We start from the raw sequence: 25,364 nt of genomic DNA on the forward strand, positions 1-25,364 counted from the left end.
TGAGAAAGTAATGGAACTAAACCGAGGACACTGTGTCGCATTCACTTATTTTACAGCCCAAATTAAGTTATGTACAGCATTTTCTGCTCCCGTTAACCTCGAAGACTGCCAAGTGAGATTGTAAACATTTGCAGTTTCGGCTAACAGGAATGACATTGTTTTGGTACCAGGACCGTGTTGAACGCTACAATCAGAGAAGAAGAAGAAGCAGAAGCTCATGGGGTACAAGGTGGGATTTACACTGGTGTGACCCCCGAAATAGGCCTAACGAAAGGTGAGCATGTCATGAAAAGACGCTCGGGAGAAGCGGAATTGTTGCATCACAGTCTGGCTACACCGAATTCAAAGCGCACCAGTCTGTAATTAGTCGAGTGGAATGCGAACTTGACTGATAATGATTATAGGTGGCGCGGTGGCAAACACTGACGCGCACATCTGCTGCTTGCGAATAAAATCTCCGTCTGAGGAAGGCAGAGCAGCGAGTGCAACATGTGTCCAAACATGAAAAAAAAAAAAAAAAAAAAAAAAAAAAAGAAACTCGTCGGCCTACTTCTGAGATCACGTACTTGGCATTTTGGAATCAAAACGTACAAAACTAGTCGGCCATCAATTTGTTGCGTATATGTAATGTAATGGGGCGATGAAACATTTATGTACTTTCACAGTCCGAATGGCCGTATGAGGAAAACCGTACAAAAACGAGTTTGACTCCCCTGAGTCGTACAGTATTTCTGTCTGTCTGTCTTATACTGCCCCCAGGTGGCCAAGGTGGGCACACAATGGCCAGTTGATACAAAGTGTAACAAAAACTGTTTCGCTGTTTTTAATTGTATTTAATTTGATCATTACTGTTTGTCTTTGTAAGGTACAATATTATATAAAAAACTAAATATTTGGGGGGAGGCGAGAACGGATTAATGACATTTCCATTCATCTCAATGGGGGAAAGATGACTTGAGATACACACGTTTTGAGTTGCGAGCGAGGTCACAGAAAGAATAAAATTCATAAGGCACCATACAATTTTTTAAAAAAAAATCAAATTTATTCATGGGACTTATTTTACATATTGGACCTCTTATAATTATCATTATCATCGTTTTTCTTTTTTTTTTACCTCATCTATTAATGACTGTTTTAAAAATGAAATGTTTGCCCACTTCTAATTGACATGTCGTCCGCTTTGCCGCGACCCCGCCCCGCCCTCGTAGTATTTCATTGCGGCGAGGGGCAGGGTGGCGGTGGTGCCGCTGGTGGTGTCAGGGGCGGGGGCGGGGGCCGGGGGGGGGGGGTCGGGGTGTTTCGGCTTTGACGACCGCTGACCTGCCCGCTACTTTACAAGGAAAGATCAACTATCAGGCTGCTGCCGCCGCTGCTTTGTGGCCTGCTGGGTCGGGCTGGTGAGTCGGGGTTCACCGAGCAGTCGGGGGGCGAAACCATGCGAAGGAAGCGAAGGCTTGGAGAAAAGCAAAGCGGAAAAAGCAGGACGTCATCCGTCAAAGCCCTCGTGAAAGATCGCTTTCAAGAGCGCACTTTAAAGCGTGCCGTGACCGAATGGAGGTCAGGTTGCCGTGGTTACCGTCGGCCGCCGATGGGAATCGTAGCAGCTTTTTCTAATCAGCTTGGAAAAAGTCGTTTTGTTTTCTTCAGATTTTGTTGTCAGGGGGCGGGGTGGTGTCCAATCCACGGTGCTCGGACCCCGAGTCGAATCCACGGAAAAGCTGCGGCAGTCCCAACCAGATGAGTCTTATAAAGTATATTCGATTTTTTTTTGGGGGGGGGGGGGGTAAAATGATTCACTTTTTAGAGGCCTTTGAGCATGGAAAGCTCCGTTTCCGTCACCAAAATGTTCCGTTCAACAATGCGCGGACGACCGCTGTACGCCAATGAGAATTTTCTTTTTCTACGGCACATCCCAACATCACGACACTTTAGGACACTGACATCGGTTTCGTAACCCCTGTGGCAGTACAGAAATGGGCCGTATGCCACAACGACCGTCGTCACATCAAGTCGACTTGAATGTTTTTGGCGTGCTTACGGCTGACAGTCGCCGTCGACCGTTTCAATCGCGAGGTTGCTGATCGATCGCCGCCTGTCCTCTTTTTATCGAACTGTACCAAAAAAAAAAAAATACAAAGAAAAAATAAACTTGACTCAACAAGTGTTATTAATAATAAAGGTTGTAAAACGCTGGTTTAAACTATGAATAAAGGCAATGTAAACATTTTGGCAGGGTGTCAACTGTGGATTTGAGCTTTTCTTTTGCGGTGACAGTAGCATGCGCTCGCTGTACTGAGAGTGAAGTTGATGTCATTTGACATTGATTTGTATCGTGTAAACCCTTACAGTACGAGACGTGCAACATTTTTCAAGTTGTATTATTCCGGCATGCATTTGTATGAGTCCCGATGAAGAACCATGTGTCAGTTTTGCAGTTTTTAGGGGGTGTCGAAAACGGGGAAGGCGGAAATTGACGGTGAAGTAGTTTGCGGCGCTCGCGTGGTGTGGGCGGCGCTCCGTGTAACCGGATCTCCACATGAGGGGGGTTGGCGGTGGGGGAGAGCAAACGCGGGTAAGGGGTTGCTCTCTAATGAGCGGGGGCCACCTGATCAGAGTCAGATGGCGGCGCCCCCAGCGGACGGCCCCCTGCGGAAAGTGCCGCCCGACACCCTTTGTTACCTCCAAGTGAGCTGAGACCAGCCCGTGAACCATGTAACTAGGTGCTTTCCAGGTTAATGAAAAGCTGTAACTGGTCTCACAGTCTCTCTCTCGGGTTAACTGACCCACACCGCCCCCCCCCGCCTTTGCATCCCACTGACCCCGCCCGTTTGAGTACCCAACATTTCTGCAGGGCCAGAGCCAATTAAGGGTTTAGCTCGTGTGAAGTATGCTACATTGACATTCGAGGCTGATTATTATCCAGAGTGAGCTTCAAAGGGAAGGGTGAACTCTTTAAGAGCTGGAAATACAAATATGAAATGGCTAAGCTAAAACAAAAAATAATCATCATAAAAGTTTCGGACTGCGGTTGTCAATTCTCAGCCGGGACTCGATCGCCCCTTTCACACTGCCCATTTGAGCATTGAAGCTTTTTCCCTGACTCGGAAGCTCGTGTGTATGCCGCAGCGTTTCCCCAAACTTTATCGTAGAACGGTAGAGTCGAAACTGTAGAAGAGTAGAACAATCATGTGACGCGAGCGTCCGAGTCATTGGCCAGCCATTTTAGTGACGTGTTCATCAGAAACACAGAAAAGGCCAATAACACTTTTACGCTCGATCTCCACAATTCACTAGTACGTCGGTTTCAGTCTTCCATGTTTTCATCAATGAGCATCAAACATGTATAGTGTATACAGAAACATCAATCCTTTTCAAAGGTCTCCTTTTTTGTTCCTGTAATTTCATTAAAAAATAATGATCTCACACTTGTCACGGCAATCGGGTGTGCTTATTATTTACGGTGGAAGTTGCGCGTCGTCACCGCTGGAACACGGCGACTTATTTGCCCGCCCAGAGCGTCTGTCATCTCGCGGCTGAATCGTTTAATTCATTTAAGGATGCCAAGAAGCTGCCAAACTGCCTCATCTTTTTTGTTTTTCTTTGCTTTGTTCACTTGTTATTCACAAAGTGTCGTTACAGTCTGCAATATGCGCAGGCGGACAAACGCTCATTTAAAAAACGATAATGATAATAATCGCAGTGTTATGAGAAAAAGATGACGCTAAAAATTATGGCGCAAAATTACGATAAAACAAGTAGGGCTGGGCGGGAAAAAAACCCCAAAAAAACCCCAAAAAACCCCAAAAACCTAATATTTGAATACCTAAAATGGTAAGCGGTACAGCGCTAATGCTGAACACGATTGCTAACTGTTTCGCAAAGGCTGATTTTGCTGTCTTAAATTTACACCATACACTTAGTACCAACATATGCAGTTTATGGCTCGACGTCCAGCCCTCAGAAATGAGAATAAAATGCATGTTAGTAGTATAAAACCAAAAAAAAGATTGCTTCTTTACGGGGGGAATTACTCGAGTACTCGATGAAATATATATAGGCTAATCGATTCTAAAAAGATTAGACCGTGACAGCCCTAAAAAAAGGAATATTACGAGAAAAGAAAAAAGTACTAATTCGCAATATCAAAAATTTCTTTTTTATCATGAAAAAAGGTCGAAATATAACAAAAATAAAGTGGCTTTTTAAAACCAATAAAATAGCAAAATATTGAGAACAGAAATAGTCACGTTATGAGACAAAAGTCGTAGTAGTCGGAGGAAAGTCACGGCGATACCACAAAAATAAAGTCAAACCAAAATCAAACAGGAGCTGCTGGGTGAGAACATCATTTGACACGTTGCCTTGGCGAAGGGGGGGGGGGGGGGACAAAAAAAAAAAAATCCTTTGATTTTGTGTTGTCGCAGGGGTTTAAATTCACTCCAGTTGGGGATCAATTTGGCGCACTGGACATAAAAGCGGGAGCCGGAGGAGCCTAATAGGAGCCATGCCCGCCCCGCCCCGCCCCGCCCGCGAGGACGAGGTGGCGACTCGCGGCTTTTTCAAGCTGCCTGCTATTCCACTTCAGCCTCCTCGCGTCCCAATTAGCGACTGCCGACACATCTGCGGATGGCGGTGTGCGCGCGGGCGGGGATTCCGTGGAAAGTTGCACTATTACAAACAAATGAAAAAGTCACTAAGGGTCCGAGAATTAAGTAATAGTAGTTCAACCGCCACTTTGTATTATTTCCCATTTAAAAAGCATAAAATAGTTTGATCACATTACATTTCGAGAAAAAAGTAGGACTGTTACACGAGAAAGCTAGATTTTTTTTCTTTTAGGAAAAAAACCCAAATCAAATGAAATTGTGAAAAGTTTAAATGTATGTTTTCAAAACAGTCAATATATTATGATACAAAACAAGAACTAGAAGTTGAATTTTTAACAAAAAAAAAAAAAAGCTTAAATATTGAGAATATAATTGCTGTGTTATGAGAATGGTCGCCTTATCAAAATAAATTGGCTCAAAAATTTTTTTTACGTGCAACAAAGTTAGATTTTTTTCATAATTCAAATTGTCAAGTCACGAGAAAAAAGGCGTAATATTACAACAATAAAGTCTTTTTTATTTTTTTTTACAAACGCAATAATACTGTATGTGAAGTCTCAAAGTATGTTTACCCGATAAAAAGCTGCATTACAAAATACATGTAAATAAAATGAGCTTATTTATCAAAACAGTCAGAACATTCCAGTAGAAAAATTATATCAGAAGTAGATTTTTTTTGATACAAACAAAAAACAACTGAGAATATAATTGCAATAACAAAACAATGCATAATGTTAGAAAAGTGAAGTAGCTAAATTTAGATTTCTTTCTCTCGGCAAGCTTTTTGTGGTTACGCGTGCGCGTAACTAAAGCGGGCGTTAAAAACGTGGCGACACCAACAGATAAAGCCGTCGGTTGCACTTTTGCCCCCCTCGACCCGGCACGACAACAAACGCCCCCCCCCCCCCCCCCCGACACTTATACCTGTAATAAAGCCTCATACCTTCCAAAACCATAATTCACGACCCCCCCCCCCCCCCCACCTTCAGAGGATCAAGTATCGGCCGTTAGCTTTTATTCGCGCGGTGGCGCTGCCTTTAAAGTGCAAGTGTCTTCGCTCATTTTTTCTTCTTTGCTTTTTAAAGGCACACCTCGCAATTTATCTACGGAGAGAAAGTGCGGCCGTAAATGACAGAAAGCGGCGCTAGGATTTACTGACTGGCAGTGAAGGGGGCAGGGGGCCTAAGAAGTGAAGCCAGAGGTCTCGGCGAGGCCTATGAAAGACTATAAAGCTTTAGTAGCGGCCCACGACCTGTTTATGACAGCGGGGCGTGAGGCCGGCCTCGACGCACTTCGGGCTGAAAACAAAAATAACGAGCGCTTACCTCGTCTTCACCACGTCGAGAGGATGCATCAAGCAGATCTCCACCAGACCTGAAACGAGACGTTCGGTGACTTTTGCAGCACAAGGAGGAGTCTGCACCAAATGTCGTTTAGGGTTTTCGTAGAATACTGACACCGAAGTCAGTTTCTTTTTTTCCCCACAAGAAAATACACCTTGTGCTGAACCTTGACCAGTTACACTGACAATTTTGTGGGCTTCTGCACCAAATTCTGTGAAATTGACATTTAGGTAAGTTTTCCCTGCTTGATCACAGATTTAAAAAAAAAACAACAAAAAAAAACAACAACAACAACAACAACTATATCCACCACTATGCACGAGAATTTAGTACGATTTTCTCCCAAAATGTATTTTGCGTTATAGTGGAAAACTGACAATTAGGAGTGTTTCGCGACGATTCAACTGATTAGTTTTTCTACCGCTGAGCGGGTACTGACTGGAACGTAGTAGGATTTTGTAGAAAAAGTTTGTCCGCGTATTAGTGGAGTGTTTTTAACCACAACAGCATGTCCACGATCGCTAAAAAAAAAAAAAAAAAGGTAACTTATCGATGTTAGCTAATTAAATATAGCCTACCACCGCTAGTTGGAACGTATTGTAATGACAAATGGCCGCCGGAACAAATGGTAACCAATGAATACGTAAATTCTTATTAAGCACATTCAATCACAAATTGCTACGGCTACAACTCACGCCCAACAGCCAACTACACTCTCATTCGCTGACGCACACGTCACGCACCAGGCCATGCCCCGCCTTTTCAAGCCACACACATTCAAAGTCACAGATACGACAGCGTACAACATGATGAGGATGACCCCCCAAGTGGACAAAAATAATACCCGAATCTCGCATGCATATTTTGTATTGGTATTGTTGTTTAAAAATTCCAGATCAATTTTTATCCGATGACTTGATTAATTAAAGGGATAATTGGGAGAGCAATCAGTTCTAGAAATATTCGATAGCCGTCCACTTGAAACTGACACAAATTAGTAAATATAATCCGGTACTGATTTTCAATTGTGGGCTGACAGAATTCATGAAGTAAAAACTTTTGAAACTGGCCCAGACAGAAATGGTACCCTTTACTTTATGTTTTTAGTGACGTGCTTTGGGTCGTTATTGTTTGACATATGAGTGACACAAACACTTCGGACGCTGGGCAGCACAGATTTCACTACTCCAGAATTTCATCGCACCCTGCACAGATTCAAGACATCTTGTGCCGGATGCAGCAAAAATGGCCAAAAGCTCCAGTTTTGTGTCATCTGCGCTGAGGACAATCTTGCAGAAGCGTTGCGTCTCGTCAGTACAATATGTGACATCTGCATTCACATTGAAATTTCATGTTTGTGTTGCTGCGCTGCGTTCCAAAAGGTGACTTGAGGTAAGATAAACCCATTTGTTGTTTTAAACTCTTCAACCCTTGCACAAATCTTATCGCGCTTGTCATCGTTGGGATTGTTTCAAATGCCAACCGCGGTGCTCGCTGTGAGTGTTTGGACTCTTTTGTCATCTTTGCAAGGAGAAAGCTTTCAAAAACGCGCACGTCACCAGCCGTGTCCCGCGTGCAAATATGGAACGCACATTGAGGAAAATGTATTAAAACCAGCGTGGTTGTCACACGCATATACTAAATTATAATGCCAGGTCATGGAAAAGAGTCATGAGAATAAACTTGTATTTATTTTAAGGGGGAGAATAAAGTCACAGTAGAAGAAGAAGAAAAAAAAAAAGACTAACTTCTCGTGACTAGAATAAAGTCGTAAAATTTGTGATGTTACAAAATAAAATTGAAACATTATGAGAGTCAAATTATATTTCGAGGAAAAAGTTGTAACATTACCAAAACTAACTTGTAGGGTCAGACAAAGACAACTTTAATAAGAAAAAGGGCTATATTTAATGAGGGGGAAAAAAGTATGATTTACATGAAAAATAAATGTGATTTTACATAAAAAAATCCAAATACGAGAAAAAAATTGAATTATATGAAAAAGTAAATATAATTCCCAAGAAAAATAGACAATTAACATCAGTCACAATATTCATGAGAATTCACGTTATAGACAAGAAAAAAGTCATGGTGACAATTAGTATTTTTGTTTTAAATAAAAAGCTAAAATAACAATATGTCTGTCTCATTACCCAAACGAAGTCGTAATATTGCATTGAAAAAGTAGTAACACGACAACAATAAAGTTGTAACCTTGCAAGAATAAAGGTGGATTTTGTTCTTGAAACAAATGGTTGTAAAGCTACAAAAATGTTCATTTCTGAGGCTTAAAAAAGGTCAAAGCAAAAAAGCCGTAAAATTGCGAGAACATTTTCTATTTTTGAAAAAAAAGTCCTAATATTCAGCAAGTAAATGTATTATGTATGAGAAAAAATAATTTTGTAAGAATATTTTTTTTTAAAGAAAAAAAAAGCATAAAATCAAAGAATAAAGTGCTCCTATAACCTAAATTATGAGGGAAAAAAGTACTGATATTACAAGAATGAATTGCAACATCGCAAGACTAAAGTTGGATTTATTGTCTTGAAAGTTTTTTGGGAAATGATGAGAATGAAGTAGTTCTTGAGGAAAGATAGAAAATAGGTCACAGGACAAAAGTAAGATTTTTGCTCTATAAAAGGTCATAATGTTGGGGAAAAAAAAGTCTTGTATGAGAAAAAACTTTTTCGATTACGTTAGCTCGCTGTTGCGCAAGTGTCCAACAGCCCAATGTTTTTCCAGGCTGCCGATGAGCGAGAGCGCAAAGCAAACAAGCTAGCGCACCTGAACCTTGTTGTCCAAACAACCCAAAGACAAGCGCAGAGGAGGAGGAGGGCGTTGTCCGCCGTGACGGATACTCCAAAGATGCACCGGCCCACGTTTCCAAGAAAGTCACAGTGGTGTTACAACAGCAAAAGATTCTTACTCGACTCACTCAAATTTATCCCAACGTTGAATGAATAAAGACGTCATGCTACCGGAAGAAAGTCGGACCGACATAAAGCTACCAGAAAGAAGCTGCAATTTCACGACAAATTGAAAAAAAATACGTAATATTAAGGGGGGGAAAAGGGAAGAAATATGTAATTTCACAGGCAAATAATTTTATTTGTGAGGGAAAAAAAATATTTTATGAGAATAAAGTAAAGACATAATTTTAGGGAAAAAAAAAAAATCTTTTCATGGTAAAAAAAACAAAACAAAACATTGTTAGCATAATATCATAATTGCCCAAGTCCATTTTGACGTACCCTCACAAAATCAATAAAAAATAAAAAAAACAACAACAATAATGCATTTGCTGAAAATTGTGTTTTTTTTTCTTTATGGGTTTGTAGATTGTCAGTCACCCTGGTGATGGTAATCCACAAACGTTGAAGCGAGGGTACTGGACTCATCCAGTTTGTTGTGTTTGTGCTTCTTTCAGGTTTTCAGAAAGGGTTCAACAAAAACGACTTAGGCAATTATACTCACGTAACGATATTTACTCTCAGTGGGAAGATATGCAATTTTATGAGAAAAAAATAAAATAAATAAGATTTTTTTTTAAATGTAAATTTTAGGAGAAAAAACGAAGTCTATAATTATAGTTATAGTTATTTCACTGAAAAAAATACATTGTACGAGAAAAGTAATTTATTAGAAACTATGTGATTTTACAAGTTGAAAAAAGGAATTTCAACTAAAAATGTTTCTTTTATGAGAAAAGTATGTAATTTGTTGGCGACTCCAAATATTCTGAAAATAGTTGCAATTTAAACGAGTCAATGTTAGCAACAAGAAAAAAAACAAAAAAAACCCAAAAAACGGACATAACAGTTGGAGAGAGTCCATTATGTTCCGCCGAGCCGCCACCTGGTCGACGTTCGCGTCTCGTCAACGCGACGTCGTGAGTGACATCCTGGCAGGGGAATTCCACCATTTCAAGCTTCTTTTGTTTGTCTAGCACAATAGCACTGACAGCGCTTGTCATCCGGCGTCTTGCCAGCGCACACACGCTGAGACAAAGGCGCTAAAAGCGCACACAGTGTCCTAATGGCCACAACCATTAGGACACACTTAAGTGCGTAATGCTTTCAATTTCCATACCATTTTGCGCTCAGAAAGAACGAGTCGAGTTTGCGTGAAAAAAACGAATCCCCGAATGATCATTTTCGCGTTCGAAGGAAAACGAATCAAAGTATGTATTGGATTTTGACAAGCGCTGCATTGCTGCGAAGCTGTGTAACGTCCTAGGTTTATAAAAGTAGCGAAATGGTTCACGGCGCCCGAGAGGCTAATCTCCGCGCAAGCTACACGGGTGTTCACGGTGGACCGCGACCGCGGCCGCAGATGAACTGGATAAAGATTTGCAAGATTCATTCAACACATCGTGGCAGATGATTGACGAGCGCTACCGCTAACTAGCAGCTAAGCTAAGTAGGAGCAGATGTCACGGGCACTGTGGATTTACGCATTTTAAATCATTAATTCAATTAAAACTGGCCACAGCTTTTTCTGGAGGGAAACGGTTGCTAAAACACAGCTAGCCAAGAGGCTTCATGAGTCTTGTATGGTGTTCTGCGACCCCTAAAAACCTGCGACCAGGACTTAAACAGGGGGCTGTCGATTGTTTTCAAATAATCAAATGGGATTTTTCATTTGTTGGGCAATGCCTTTGTTTCAGAATAGCACAAGCGGTAACCATTTGATTCTGATTCGCTTTAATTTGTTCCTGTCAATGTGAATAGCTATTGAGGATTTAGTCGGCGAGTCCGAGCTTCAACAGCAATGGACATGAAGGACTGAAAATGGACTGTCGAGGCTGGATTAACTTTATTGTGATACTCCGCTTTAGACTCCTGACACGGATTGTCACGAAATTGGCTAGACACATCTATCATTAAGGCACGCACGAAAATGTCTACTTGAACATGAAATCGGCCATTTTGGTTTAAAGCAGCCATTTTGGAGCAATTCCAGTACTTCGGGGTGCTCGAACTAGGGAATTTGCCCGAACGAGCCTCAATTGGAAGGCGTTTTCCAAAACTCAAACGTTGTGTGCGTGTGTGTTTTCGTGCGCGTGTGTTTCCACGAGTGCTCACTAGTAGCTTCGCCGGTAGCCCTGCCGCCGCTTTGCCCGGCTGCAAACCGGTAGATCGCCTTCCAAAGACCAGATCATACATCACTGCAGATGATTATCTGGGATGGTTGTTGGCTTGGGAATGCAAACACACGCACACACGGACACACACACACGCACACAGTTTGCTCCCACGCAAAAAAAAGTGAGAAAACAAAACATAATAGTGCGCGGTGCGCACACACACGCATACACTCGAGGGAGCGTTTTCACAACGTCTGCAGGTGTCATCCATCATTGTGCAGACACAGGCACAGGCACAGACACAGACACACACACGCACGCATGCACGCACACACACAGAGTAAATGTCTGTACTTCCCAGCAGCCTCTTGGAGAAGGTCACCGTCCAGTGCAGGAAGCCAATTGCAGTAAAACCAGACTGGACTGTTCACACGCTTATTGGGACTACAGTCCTTACAATGTTTAGAATTGTATTTTGAGTTTAAATCTAGCGGGCCACACGGTTGTTGCGGTTTATGGCCGTAATCGTACACAGAGCTGCCTCGAGATAAGTCCTTCGGATGATTTTCTTCGGCTTTGACTTGCAAGCGCAAACTTGTAATACGAGCGCTGCAAACGCATGCAAACAGACAAAATAGAAATACTCACAGGCATATATTTTTTATCTTCCGCAAAAAGACAACCAATGTTATTGTAAGTGGCTGAGGAGTGGTGAATTTTCTCATTTATCTGTAAGACTATTATACTGCCCCCAGGTGGCCACATGACAACGAGCAGCACAATGAATTGAATCGAAGCATTTAATCCTGCACTTTCAAGAATACAGCTATTCAATGTACGTAAAAAAAAAAAAAAATGCTTGTAATACCTGTAAAAAAAGTCAAGCCGAATTGCAATTTTTGTACGTTTTCTGCCGAAATGAGAAGAAGCAATCCATTTGGCAAGAAACATGGAAGACTCACTGTGGCTCTCCTTGCCCACATTCCAGGGCATTACAGTATCTTTCGTGCTCCTTTTTTGTTTTTTTCTTTTCCACTACACTTCACCTCGCACACCTCGTGGTGGGATTTTCCCCTCTTGAAGGGACGCGCAGGTGCTATCCCACGCCTTCCGTTATTAATTCGTCCCAGCCTGGAATGCCAAACATAAAAACGGAGGAGCTCGTTGCTCATCCTCCAATTTGTCATCCGCAGCATCCATCACCAGACGCGCCGGGCGTTCAGATCCAACGTCGAGATAAATACGCAGATGGGTGACCTCGGAGAATTTGCTCTCGTTTTTCCCCACAGGGAAATAATGTAAAGTTAATGAGTTATTTAATCCTAAGACTTTGACTCAGTTTACAGGTGATTTTCAAAGCGACGCTAACATTCCGAACTGTTGAACAAGTATGAAGAGACATTAACGACTGTATAACAAAACTAAAACAATATATACTCAAGTAAAACTACAATTATTTTTCGTAGTTTCTAATGGCTCGCTGCTCAACATAAGGTACAAAAAGTGCCCAAATAAAGATAACGTTTTCCGTAATATACATTCAGCTCATTTGGAAATGTGCCTATTTTTGAAAGAAAAGCACTGCATATACACAGCCATTCAAAAGTTTCCGATGTTTCGTGATTTTCATGAAAACACACTTGTTGTACATGCCGTATGCACTTCCACTGAACAGTTTGAATCAATTAGAAATCTCCTTACTTTTTCTTTTTTTTTTTTTAAAAAGAAAATCATATAATTATTTATGATGAAGGTAAGGTTATCTTCATTTAAAAAGAAAAACAGTGATTTTCTGACCCCAAACTATCCATCCATCCATTTTCTTCACCGCTTCACCATAAAATGACGAATAGGTCAGTTGAATTTGGTATTTTTGCGGGTTGTGACGTGGCGACGTACTTGCGAGCATCTTTGCACTTTCTGTTTTCACAAAACTGTTAAGTCACAGCTATTTGGAACTGCGACACATCGTACTTCACCTCAAAATCAAATCAACTTTTGAAGGTGGAGGAATCATTTTCACTCCATTTTCGACATGACAATGACGATTGTCCCCAACCACCAAAACGTCTTGGCATCACTTCCAAAATGAATCTGAATCACTTCCAAATCCTTCCCGCAGGCCACACTCGGCCCACGGGCCGCACGTTTGGCCCGCTTCTACAGGCAATTGGAAAACATTTACGGCAGGAGGGCATTTCGTAATCGCGGCGCCCGTGCTCCCTAAACCGGCGAATGGTCACGGTTGAGCATATTCCCGAAAATACTGGTGGAACTCCAAATTGTACTTTTCCACCGCCGATGATAAATGGAGACGTCTTCATCGAGCGTTTGTTTGTCTGAGCCGTTCCGATTGATCGTTACGCGTCGCGGACCATTTGTGCCCGCCGGCTACGTGCTAAGACAGCTCGGGTATGTGCCGCGTCTGTCAAACTGCAGATGAACCCTGATTACTGACGAAAAGGTGTATTTGCGCGTGCGTGCGCGCAAAGGAGGCGCGTGCGAGGCCGAGCGGGTCAGCCTGACACGCTAACGACAGATTGACGGGCAGCCCGCATCTCCTTCCATTACTGTCACTGTCTTCCTAACACCTGTGGTCACATTTTTTGGACACAGCATGCAAATTGCGTGGCGGCGGTGCGCCGGTGCGGCTGCGGAAGCGGTGACAGAGGCGGGAGGCCGAGGGGACAAAATGGATGCAAAACACGGCGAAGGCGATGTTCGGGAGGAAGCGCGGCGCGTCGCATCGGCCCGCTTCTTTCAACAGGACGCAGTTGTAAACAAATTGACTCCGACCCCTGCGGGACAACTGCCACGCCGCCTAAAGCGGGCTACACGCGTGCCGACAATCGGGACAAATTTCAGCATTTTCACGCCTTTTTGATCAACGTCGGCGAGAGCCCGATTATCGGATGTCTCTCCGACATGATTCTGTGTGATTATCCTGTGCCGTGGGGTGTGTTAAAAGTGATTATTCCCCTGAGATCTGCTCGGGAAACGTTTCCGGGCCGACAATTGTAAATGTGAAGCTTGGCGCGCACATGCCGACAATCGGGCCAAATTTGAGCGTTTTCCTTCCCTTGCGGCCGAAGTCTGCAAAAGCCTGCTCGTCACATGTCTCAAAGATTAGCCTGAGTGATTGTCCCGTTGTGTTGGGTGTGTTAAGAGGGATTTTTTTCCCCCTCCCCAATCTGCTTGGAAAACAGTGCGGGCTGAAAATTGTAAATGTGAAGCGGTTCACACGCACACACACACACACTTATAATCGGGCTGAATTTAAGCATTTTCTCTCCCTTGCGTTCAAAGCCATCAAAATTCTGATTGTCAGCTGATTTCAAAGATTATCTTGAGTGACTATCCTGTGGTGTGGTGTGTGGTAAAAGTGTTTTTTTTTTCTCTCCCCGATCCGTGTGGCAAATAGCAGACGATCGTAAAACGTTAGCGGCCGACAATCGTAAATGCAAAGCTTGGTGCACACATGCCGATAATCGGGACAAGTTTGAGCATTTTCCCTCCCATGCGACCAAAGTCAGCAAAGGCCCAATTGTCAGATCTCTCACAAAGATTATCCTGAGCGATTACCCAGTGGTGTGGGGTGTGTAAAGAGTGCATTTTTATTATTATTAAAGATTGATATTTCTGTATTTGATATATATTATTTTGTTTATTTGGCAATCAGTAGAGCGCGGTACTCACATACCTACAATCAGGCCAAATTAAAGCATTTCCGTTCCCTTGCGATCCAAGTCAGCAAACTCCCAGATTGTCAGATGTCGCTAAAAGATTATCCTGTGGTGTGCGGTATGATAATAGCGACTTCTTCTCTCCGAAAGTTATGGTCTGAATTGGAATCGTATCGTTTCAGGGGTATTCAAATGTCCGTTTTGCCCCCAGATGGGTCCCACCATGAAGCTCATATTGCATTTCTATTGTCAATCCGACGCGCACGTTTTAACCACGACAAAATGTTCACCGAGAGTGCGGGGACACGGAAGGGACGTGGAATGTAAATCCACGCGATCACAAGCGCAAAACGGGGACGGGATCCATCCTCAAGCTTCATTTCGTAGCTTACCTGCTTCCAAATACAAAACATGCAAATGATCTCCAAAGTCAAGCGCAAATGGATATATCTGAACTCCGCCATCACATAAAAAAAAAAAAAAAAAAAAAGTTGCGTGTACGTTCGGCCATCATCATCCTTCCATCAAGCGACCGCATGCGAGTCCAACCCAGTCGGAAAAACCCCACAGACTCTAAAGGCTAGAATAATAACACACTGTTGATTTTCCGCTACAAAACAAGTGTCATCTTTAAGTCATTACGCCCGAGTGATGAGCACCGAGCAGAAAAGAAAAAAGAAAAGGCTTCCCACCATCATTATGTTCACCGCCGCGTGACCACATCACTGCAGCGTGACCCCCCCACACACACACACACACACACACACACACACGGCCCGGAGTCGCTCGTCTTCAGCCAAGTCCACCCCAGGAGTCGGGCAACGACAGCTCAAACCGTATTAAGGAGCAAAGTCAAGCGCGTTCAAGTGATACGCTAAAACACAAGAACTGTTCGCCATCGTGGAAGTTCATCGCAAGTAGGCTCGCGGCGAATCCTTGAAAAGAACATTCGGCTTTGACGGCGCAGGGGAAAAGGTTTTGCGATTGAATCTTGCCACGATACCTGCTTTCCAATTGGGGCTCATTTGGGCAAATTCCCAAGTTGGGGTTCGCTGGAATAGGTCCAAAATGGCTGCTTCGAACCCAAATGGCCGCCATGCTGTTCTGTCTTTGGCACGGGTTCTTGAGACTTATTCACGCGGGCTGCTACAATAGACACGTTCAACCAATTTAGTGCCGATGGCTCAATCTGGTGTTGGGGGCAGATTTATTCTTTTTTTTTTTTTTCCCAAAATTTAGGGGTCGTGTTTTGGACAATGTAAAAAGTTCACCGGGAAAAAAAATAAAAACTCGTGCGTTTTCGGGCATGTTGAGGGCCCCCATCAAAAAGGATTTGAGTCTTTTAGCACCACGGCTGACCGTAAAATAATAATAATTGTTTTAGTGAGGCTGTAAATTGTTTATTTAGTTGTTAACGCCTTCCGTCTTAAGCTCCCCCCATTCCTCGGCAGGCTGGACGCTCGGACTCGAGGTTCAACCGAGGGCCGCAACTAACAATTATTTGAATAATCCATTCATTTATCGATTAGGGTTTTGATTAACCGATAAATCAGATTACCAAAAACCTTTTTTCAATTTATTTCCATCCCTCTATTCAAAACCAGGGCATTATTTCAAACGGACAGTGTAGAAAAGGCACAAAAATGAACTGATTATAATTCAGCTGCCGGTTTGGTCAGAAAATCGGCAAATATGTTGTTCGTCGTTTTCCAAAGTAAAAGCAGATGTTTGCAAATATCTTTATTTTGATTCAACGCGAATATAATCAGTCTGTTTTCATGGACGACTTCAGAAATTGGAGAATATTTACGGTTGAGAGGATGACATTCCAAGAATTTGGTCTCTAAACGATTCATCGATTATCCAAATAGTTGTGGATTAATTGAATAATCAATAAACTGTCGAGTGGAACCGCTTTTGCAGCCAGCTTTTGGAGTACCCGGGTTTAGACAGACTTTGAGTTTTGATTCAAGAAGTCTTCTACTGTCGGGATGCGTCACCGTCGCGCACGGAAAAGAAAATGAAGAGCTCGGCACGTTTGAAATACGGAACACCACTTGAATATATATGCCGGAATAATTTTGGCCGGCTTCAACTAACTACATGCGGCAAGATCTGCAGACGCGACGGGGCTTGAAGTTGAAAACCGAGGGCCGGCAGCAGTCTGCACGGCGGGTTGAGGCTTTTTGAGTGGCGGCCACGACGCTACGCACATCGCGGGTGTGCAAACTTTTGTCTCATGGGCCACGTTCGATTATTTTATTGGTTTGTTTTTTTTAAATGGACAGATGGGCCAGGTCCATTGCAGATGACGTAAAAACAATTAAATAAATAATAATAATATGAAGTACATCTAAATAAAAGGATAGAATCATTCCTTTTCATTATTTTAATAGTTTTTTCTTGCATAGTTAATTCAATTACAATTTGTTAACCAATATTAGTAATAATATAATATAAAAAAATAGAGATTCAAGCAAGAGTTAGGATTTCAAATGATGGTCTCAAGCCTGCGCAAGGGACTCAAATTTGGGATTCCAGAGCGGGTTAAGGTTTCAAGCCTGGGTTTCGGTCTCAAATTCGGTTTTTTTGGTGTTTGAAGCCTGGGTTTGGCTTTCAAATTTGGGCATCACATTACGTGAAAATGAAGGTTTCTTACGAGGGTTTTCACATTAGGGTTTCCCAAAACAGGGTTAGGGTTTAAAATGATGGGCTCAAGCCTTGGTTTGGCTTTCAAAGGAGGTTTATGGTTTCAAATTAGCGTTTGAAGTAGATGTTAGGGTTTTGAAATGAGGGGTGCAAGCTTGAGTTGGGGGTTTCAAATGAGGTTAAGGTTACAAATTAATACATTGATTTAAAATGTTGAATGCATTTGCATTTTTCTTCTTCTTCTTTTGATTATTATTAGGGGTTAGCGTTAGGTCAATGGGTAACCCCATTACGTGCCGTTCGCGGCCTCAAAACGTCGTAAACTGGTACCTTTGCAAACATTTCAGACCTCCTAAAATGTTTATTTTATTGTATTTTATTTTAGTTATTTATTTATTTATTTTTGTTCCTCCCTCTGCCTGTCCACGAGCCAATTTTTGGCTCCCAATCCACCAGTTGAGAATCACTTGTTCAAGTCAGGACATTCTTCAGACAAACACAAGATCGATGCACAGATAGGAGAGTCGCCCAGAGAACCTGGTTTATCGTGTAACTTGAGCAAAAGGAAAAGTAAAAAGACAAAAGTAAATGGACACCGGAGAGCGCACAGCCTCCACCATGGCTGAACAATAGCAATTGATCCTCAAATTTGTTGTTAAATTTCTAAAACCTTGTTTGACTTCCACATAACCTAAAAATTCACCAAGAAATTACAGAAAAGGTAAAAAAAAAATAAAAATCAAAAAATTTGGTTCCACTGCACTTTAAAATCAAGAAATTAAGGAAAACAAGCTGGAAAAAAAGGCTCAAGTTTGCAATGTAAAAGAAAGAAAGAAAAAAAAAGTATATTTTTGGCATAACAATGCCATCAAATGCTTACAAAATGCAACCTTTGCGCCAAAGCTGTAGCATTATGTCATAGTTTGGCTACGTGATCACATGACCAAAGCAATAACGAACCTTTAAATGAAGTTCTATTTCCTTTTAGGAGATCTGGAATCTGAAAACCAAGTTACATTTCTTAACAGTCATACGAGTTAAAAAAACCTAAGGACAACATCAGCCTTACTTTGATGTCGTACTTTGCACTTTGATTCCACCCGCGACGGATCTCGGTGAAAGTAAGCCATTTTGGACAAAACAGCTAACTTTTCAAACAATCAAATTGGAGTGCTCATTATTTGGAATCGTACGAGGAGTGAAGACCGAAGGTGACGACGCCTGACTTGGGTACGAACTGCAAACGTTTTACGCATCTTTCCCGAAAATCGTCCAATTCCGAAAATGTCGTTCCCCCGTCCGACCTGAAGACTTGAGGCTGTAATCGCTGCAGAGTATTGAGCAAAACCTGTAAAGAATGACGTACATGGGATTTATCAATTTAAAAAAATATTAGTAGTATTTTTAAATACATTTAAATCAATTAGCTAAATTCACCCCCCCCCCCCCCCCAAAAAAAAAAAAAAAAATATTTCACCTTTATCATGGGGTGTTATGTGGAGAGAAAAAATAATGAATGTACTCCATTTTGGAATAAGGCTGTAAAATAAAATATGCCAAGGGCTGTGAATACTTCCCTGATGTACTATTAATTTACTAAGAATTAAAACGAAATGCATTAAAAAAAATACAACAAAGACCTGGCTGACGTGGTTTATTATTGCAGCAGTTTTGGAGTGTTAAGTCAGCGTTTGCGGTCATTAAAAAGACTTCAGCGCGAGCTGCTTCACTGGCAATGAAAGACAGCTCTACTTTCAAGGTCCGAGGTGACCCCAAAGAGGTCAAGCAAACATTCCCGGAGTTCGCGAGGCTCCGATTCGCTGCCAGCGGAGGAGTAAATCCGCATTTCTTAGTCTTCCGGTGGCATCGGATTATGGCTTCTCGCCTTCTCTGGTTTCTGGCTTTGCGGCGGACGCCTCGGCCTTAAAAAGACTTGTCACGGCGTAGCGCGGCGGCCAGCGCGTTTTTAGTCGGCACACGCGAGGAAAAACATACGAATAAAAAAGCGGCGTCGCCGAGTAGGTGAAGCCTTTCATGGAATTCAGCGGCACGGAAAAGAGACGACTCGCCCGTCCTGTAATTAAGGGGTAAAGATGACCGCCTTGGACGAACTCCAAGTCGACTGTGCGCGCTCGCTTTGATCCCGGCGTGGCGTTACGGAAAAGCTGAAATAACTCATGACGGACGGCCAGTTGGACTGAAAACACTATAAAAATGCCTTTGGCGAGCGTTAGACTTCGTAGTAACTTCCTGAAACGAATACTTTACAGGCCGTTGCAACCTTTTGGAAATATCTCTGTGATCATTTGGATTCTTAAATGGAAGTACATTTGGTTCACGTCCACATTTGAGCTGTTTTTCTGATATATTTTCTTTGTATACACGCTGATACTACCGCAATATTTTTGCTCACGGTTATCACACCGTCAGAATCGGATACCGACCGATACCTGATACCACATCGACAGTATTTGTACGGCCTAAAGTTGTAAAAAAATCTCTGTTTTACGTCAATTATGAGCAAGCAAACAAACAAGAAAAATAGGTGGAAAACTGGTGGAATGTTTTTAAAAATAGTTGGTGAGGGCTCATAAAAGGCACAGATGACACCTTCTTGGCGTTTCATCACGACGTGTGCGGCCTCTCGCGCTACACGTCCAATGAGTCTCGGGACGGGTCGCGACGTGTTGTCAAAAAAACCCCCCCAAAAAAACCACTTTGTGCCCGAGTGGCTGCGTGGCATGTATTGTATGCGCCGTACGGGCTCTCAGGCCAGCTTTTCGGGCATTTTTTTTTTTTTTTTTTGCCTACGACACATGCCGACGGTGAACTCTTGACACCGGCTCGACCGGTTTATGTTCAACATGTGTGTCTGTGTTACTGTCTTTCCACAAAGCTGCCCTCACTGTGGACCTGTGTGTGTGTGTGTCTGTGTGTGTGTGTGTGTGTGTGCGTGTGAGATGAGAGGATCTGTGGCTATCTGGGAGGTTGAACGTAATGACACACTGGGGACAGATTAGTTGGACGTCCATCAGGGAAGACTCTGATTTACAGCCACGCTGACCAGCCTGTTGCCCTCCACCCAAAGCAAACACTCACTCTCACACACACACACGCACAACCACGCACACACACGGAGGCTGAAAACATGGCTGCCTCTGTGCGGTGGGCGCACACATGTTGGCTTCTTTGATAGTTCTTGGAATGGACACGAGCGTCTTACGATGCCGCCTGATGTTTTTTCTTTAAGGCTTTAAATCACAGTGACTTCTATGAGAGCGCGCGGTGCGTTCGGATGCGTGCGTGTATACGTAATATGGAAGCCACAGTGCCCCCACCCCCCACCCTATCCCCTTCCACCCCTCCCCCCCCATCCCGTAACAGTGCAGGGAGATGGACAGATCCATTAAACAAGATGTCACCGCCAAACACAACAATGATTAATCATGCGCTGCAAATTATAAGCACCTGTACGAATGAACACGCCCACTGGCTGGCTGACTGCATGCTTTCACTCTGTTAGACAAGCAGCCCACCCTCGGGGAAAAAGGAAAGAAAAAAAACCCTCTGCCCCCCCCCCCCCCCCCCAGGGTGAAATAAGAGGAAGTCTGGCTGAAAGTGAATGTGTCCTACACATTTGTAAAAATTTATGTTTTTCTGTGTTTGGGCACCGGCTCACAGTTGTGGGGTTCTGGGTTTGAGTCTCATCAATCTCAGTCTGCATGTTCTCCCCCGTGCTTGTGCGGGTTTGCTCCAGGTACTACCGATTCCAAAACACGCATGCTAGCATCATTGAGGACTCAATTCTAAATTGACCATAGGTATGAATGCGTGCTCTGTGATTGGCTGGCAACCAGATCAAGGTGTATCCTGAATACCCACGCTAATGAGGACAATATAGAAAACGGATGGCTGGTTTGATTGTTTTCCTTCAAGTTACCACTTTGGCAGGTAAAATGCATGTTCTGTAGGGTTAAAATCGGTAATTGAAGTGGCCAGTGTAAAACCTTCCGCTTCTTTCCCCTGATGAACGCCTTTGTTGTTTCGGAAGTGTGTTTTGTGGCTTTTGATGCGACTTGCCGTAAAAAACAACAATTAGAGTCTTAGTTTTCGATATATATATTTTATTCTGAATTCAGAAAATCTAACATGTAAGAATTCTGTATTTGGCATCAAAGAACGTACCAACTATGGGGATTTCGTCCTAAAAGGAATCTTTTCCCCAATTGGCTTTTTTGTCAGGCTTTGGATTGGCTAAAATGACAATCAGCGGCAATAGCGCCATCTGTTGTGCTCATCAACTCACACGGTGTGATTTTGGGACAACGGTTGGAAATACTGGAAACGTTTTATCACCGTTAATATCTGTGAAATTTCATCTGATTCTGTTGTTATGTCTTCGGGTTTTGTGAGAATTGTATTGATATTGCGATCGTGCAAGGAGATTGCTTGTGTTGTCAACGTCACACTTGAAATACAATATTCAACGTCAAATTCAAATGTCAAATTTGTTTGTTTTTGTTGTTGTTGTTGTCTTTATTCAAGTTGAATATAGCGATTTAACAATGTCATTGCGCATTTTATTTGTATGCTTCGGCACGGGCTAGTGGTGAGCATCAAGGACTGTAACGGTCTCGACGTTTTTCCACCTAAACATATCAGGAAACTCTTTCTCAGACACAACAAACTCTCTTCCTGACTGCGCCCCCCCACACAACCCCCGCCCTCCATCTGCATTCATTATGCTAACGAGCTAGCCTCGCTGATAGCCGTCGCGAGGAAATGCGCCTTTGATTAACGCAGACAAAAGTGAGCTGCGCAGACAGCGGGCTCGCCGAGTTAAACGAGTCGCCCGCCGTCGGCCTCAAAGGCTCTCCGGCCCCCGCCCGGCGCTGCGGCGCACCCCCGACGCTCTGCTGCAAAGAATCTGTAGCAAATCAAAACCATATTAGCAGCAGCTTACACGACCAGGGAAAAGTCTTTTTCTGCTTGCAGCGGACCCGTTTATGGCGGGAATTACGTTCCAGACCCAGGTGAAAATCTGCGATTAAAAAAAAAACTCCCACACGCTTTATTCACATTGAAATGTATCAAAACACACTTTGTCATTGCATTTGAAGTCACACAAATGGGCAAGCATGAAATGTTTTGAAAACACTGCTGATGTAAAGATTGAACGCTACAAGATATCAGACTTTTTGATTTGAATTTGACTCAAGTTCAAGGAAATTTTGTAAAAAAAATGAAATAAAACCAATTGGAATGCCATACGACATGCTATTTATTTACAAGGTATTGGCTATTTTTATTCAATAAATGAAAATAAAAAAATTGAAAAGTTACATGTTACAAGATAGCACACATTTTTGAAATTAATCTAAAATATCACACTAATAACTTTTTATTTCGCTTTTTGTTATTAATTTTAAAGCGATAAAACAAAGCTCAGATTGTAAATGTTCCTTTCCATCCGTTCAAGTCGGTAGCAAATGTTGATCTCCCGTATATTGGATCGGTTTCATCTCGTTTCACCAACAAGACGAAGTGGCCGTCAGCAGAAACATTTTGGACATGACTGGTTAAATAAAGCCTTCAAATAGCCCGCGCGCAACGCCGTCATCACACTGAAACTTATTTAAACACACTTTTTAAGTAAGCAGAATCACAAGCATAAAAATGGATGGGAAAATGTGATGTTTAACAGAACAATCTGCGATATAGAAGCGGGGAATTACTGTATTTACCGCACCAAGCTGGGTTTTTTTTTTTTTTTGTGTCTAACCTTTTGGTAATTTTAAATGAGCCAAAGCAGACACAAGAATGAGAGCCCCATATCACGGAGCAATATGTCAAAAACTCGGCCTGCCGGACCACATGAAGCAGGGATACATGTGGTGGGGGGAAATGGGGGTGGGGGGGCGGTGGCTAAAGGCCCCCAGCTACCTGCCTGTACAGTCGTCTCTCCGCAAATGTTTACTTTGGAGCAGACTGGCGGCCAACTGGTTGCAATTGACCTCGTAGCGGGACGAGTTAGAGAGCGAACATGAGCCCCTTTTCCCTTTCCCGAGAGGAGAATGGAGAAAAGCCACACACGTACACAGACAGGCCAGCGCAGAACCCACGTGAAAACACGCCGAAAGACGACAAAAGACGGCTTAGCTACTTTGCAGAGGACACCCCTGAAAACCAAAATGAAAGCGACACCTGCCACAAGTGTGCGAGCTTTTGAGCCGCGAATTGCATCGACGGGATGTGGCCGGAGGCTAAACTGCTTCATATGAGCCTTACATACATCATATATTCTCAGCCGGTCTCACATAAGGGAATGGAACTCGTTTCCAAATGGAGACATTAGCAGGCTTTCTTGGGTGGGCAGGAACTGCTTCGACGGGATGCGGCTGGAGGCTGCGCAATCCAAATAAACTTCTCCATTTGAGAATTACATCGGAAATGATACGCTGTTCTCGCAGAAGTGGCTGGAACCCGTTTCCAAGTCGAGACATTAGCGGGCTTGCTTGGGCGGGTGGCCAGCGGTTGCTTCGACGGGATGCAGCAGGAGGCTAAACTGCGCCATATGAAGATTATATCCGAAATTCTGTGCTGCTCTCAATGAAGACAATGGAACTTATTTCCAAGCAAAGACACTAGCGGGCCTTCTTGGAAGGCAGGGAACTGCTTAGACAGAAGGTGGCAGGACGATGCTGGGTTGCTGCTTAGGCGGGATGCGGCAGAGGGCTAAACCACTTCATGAGCATTCCATGCTAAATTCTGCACCGCTCTCGCATAGTAAGGCGACAGAATTCAGTTACAACTGGAAACATTCGCGATCTTGCTTGAGTGGCCGTGAGTTGCTTAGACGGGATGCGGGAGGCTAAACCGCTCCGTGTGACAGAATACGCTTGAGATGAAAAATCGCCCGGACGGAACCGACCTATCGGGGCGGGGCGGCCGGCCGCTTGACGATCACGTAAGCTTCCACCCCCCCCCCCCCCCCCCCCCCCCCAGAAAATCCAAGTCTAAACAAACATTTGTTCTCCCCTGTCAGCTCATTTGGCATGCGGGCCCTTCTCTGCGGCGCACACCTGAGCGAGGAGGCCGGCTCCGGCAGGAAACGCGGGAGGTGGGTGGGGTGTGTGTGTGTGTGTGGGGGGGCGAGTTTGGCGTTTCATTCCGGGCCGGTCATTTGTCACAATTGTCACCCGATGCACAAACACAAATTACTGAATTAGAAGAGCGGATGTGTGAGTCCTGCCTTGGCTAAATCAAGACAGCGCTGGGGGCTGTCATAACAGGTCTGGGGGCGACCGTGGTGAACACAGGCCGCACGCATGCTGCGCCACTTCGCCTGGCTTAGGTGGAACAAAGACAATTGATATACTGACTGGATATAGTTCATTGAAGTTTTGTTGTTTCCAAAAAAGGTAAATTATGGGGACAATCTACTGGTTACTGCTTGCAGGGTATACCGCGGTTTAAAAAAAACAAAAAAATAATCAGTGCTATGAGGTTCTCTCTTTTGGGAATTTTTCATGTACTCGAATACTTTTTTCCTTTTCGGCCTTGGTGGTGGCGCTGCCGTGAACATCTGCGCAGCTCCTCTGGCTCGGCTGTCGGAGGCCTCCTTCTGCGGAGATCGCGGTCTTGGTGGACGGCTACGGACTTCGTCGCTACGGCCGTCGAGGCTCCCGCCGGGGGCGGGGACCATCTGCTGCTCCGCGGTGGTGGACGGCGTCTTTGTGGTTGACCGCAAAAAACACTCGACCCCTTTTTGGTTTTTATTTGTAAAGCGTTCTTGGGTGTCAGGAAAGGCCTTTAGATGCTACAAGATGGCGGCAAAGCACTTCTTTCTATTAGAAAAGGCTATGGCCTGACTAAATGAAGCTCCTCTGCTCATTTCAACATAGTTCCTCGGCACCATGATGGCGCCAAATAGCGATAGGTGAGTTTTTCAGCGAATAATGAAGGATAGGTTCCCAACCCAAAAATCCACACA

General features: G+C 43.5%; 1 protein-coding gene across 6 annotated transcripts in view; it reads right to left on the reverse strand.

Annotated features, from left to right (window-relative positions):
- slc25a21 (solute carrier family 25 member 21) overlaps nt 1-25,364 on the reverse strand; it is an 86,687-nt gene that overhangs the window by 25,469 nt on the left and 35,854 nt on the right. For all 6 annotated transcript variants that reach the window (XR_009769783.1, XR_009769781.1, XR_009769782.1 and 3 more), the window contains exon 2: nt 5,936-5,984. Coding sequence is in view for 2 of the 6 variants with exons in the window: in XM_061695991.1 (XP_061551975.1) it covers nt 5,936-5,984 (49 nt within the window). In the remaining 4 variants the exon portion in view is untranslated. The remainder of the gene's footprint in view (nt 1-5,935; nt 5,985-25,364) is intronic.

Source organism: Phycodurus eques, chromosome 14, assembly GCF_024500275.1.
Source record: "Phycodurus eques isolate BA_2022a chromosome 14, UOR_Pequ_1.1, whole genome shotgun sequence".
NCBI lineage: Eukaryota > Metazoa > Chordata > Actinopteri > Syngnathiformes > Syngnathidae > Phycodurus > Phycodurus eques.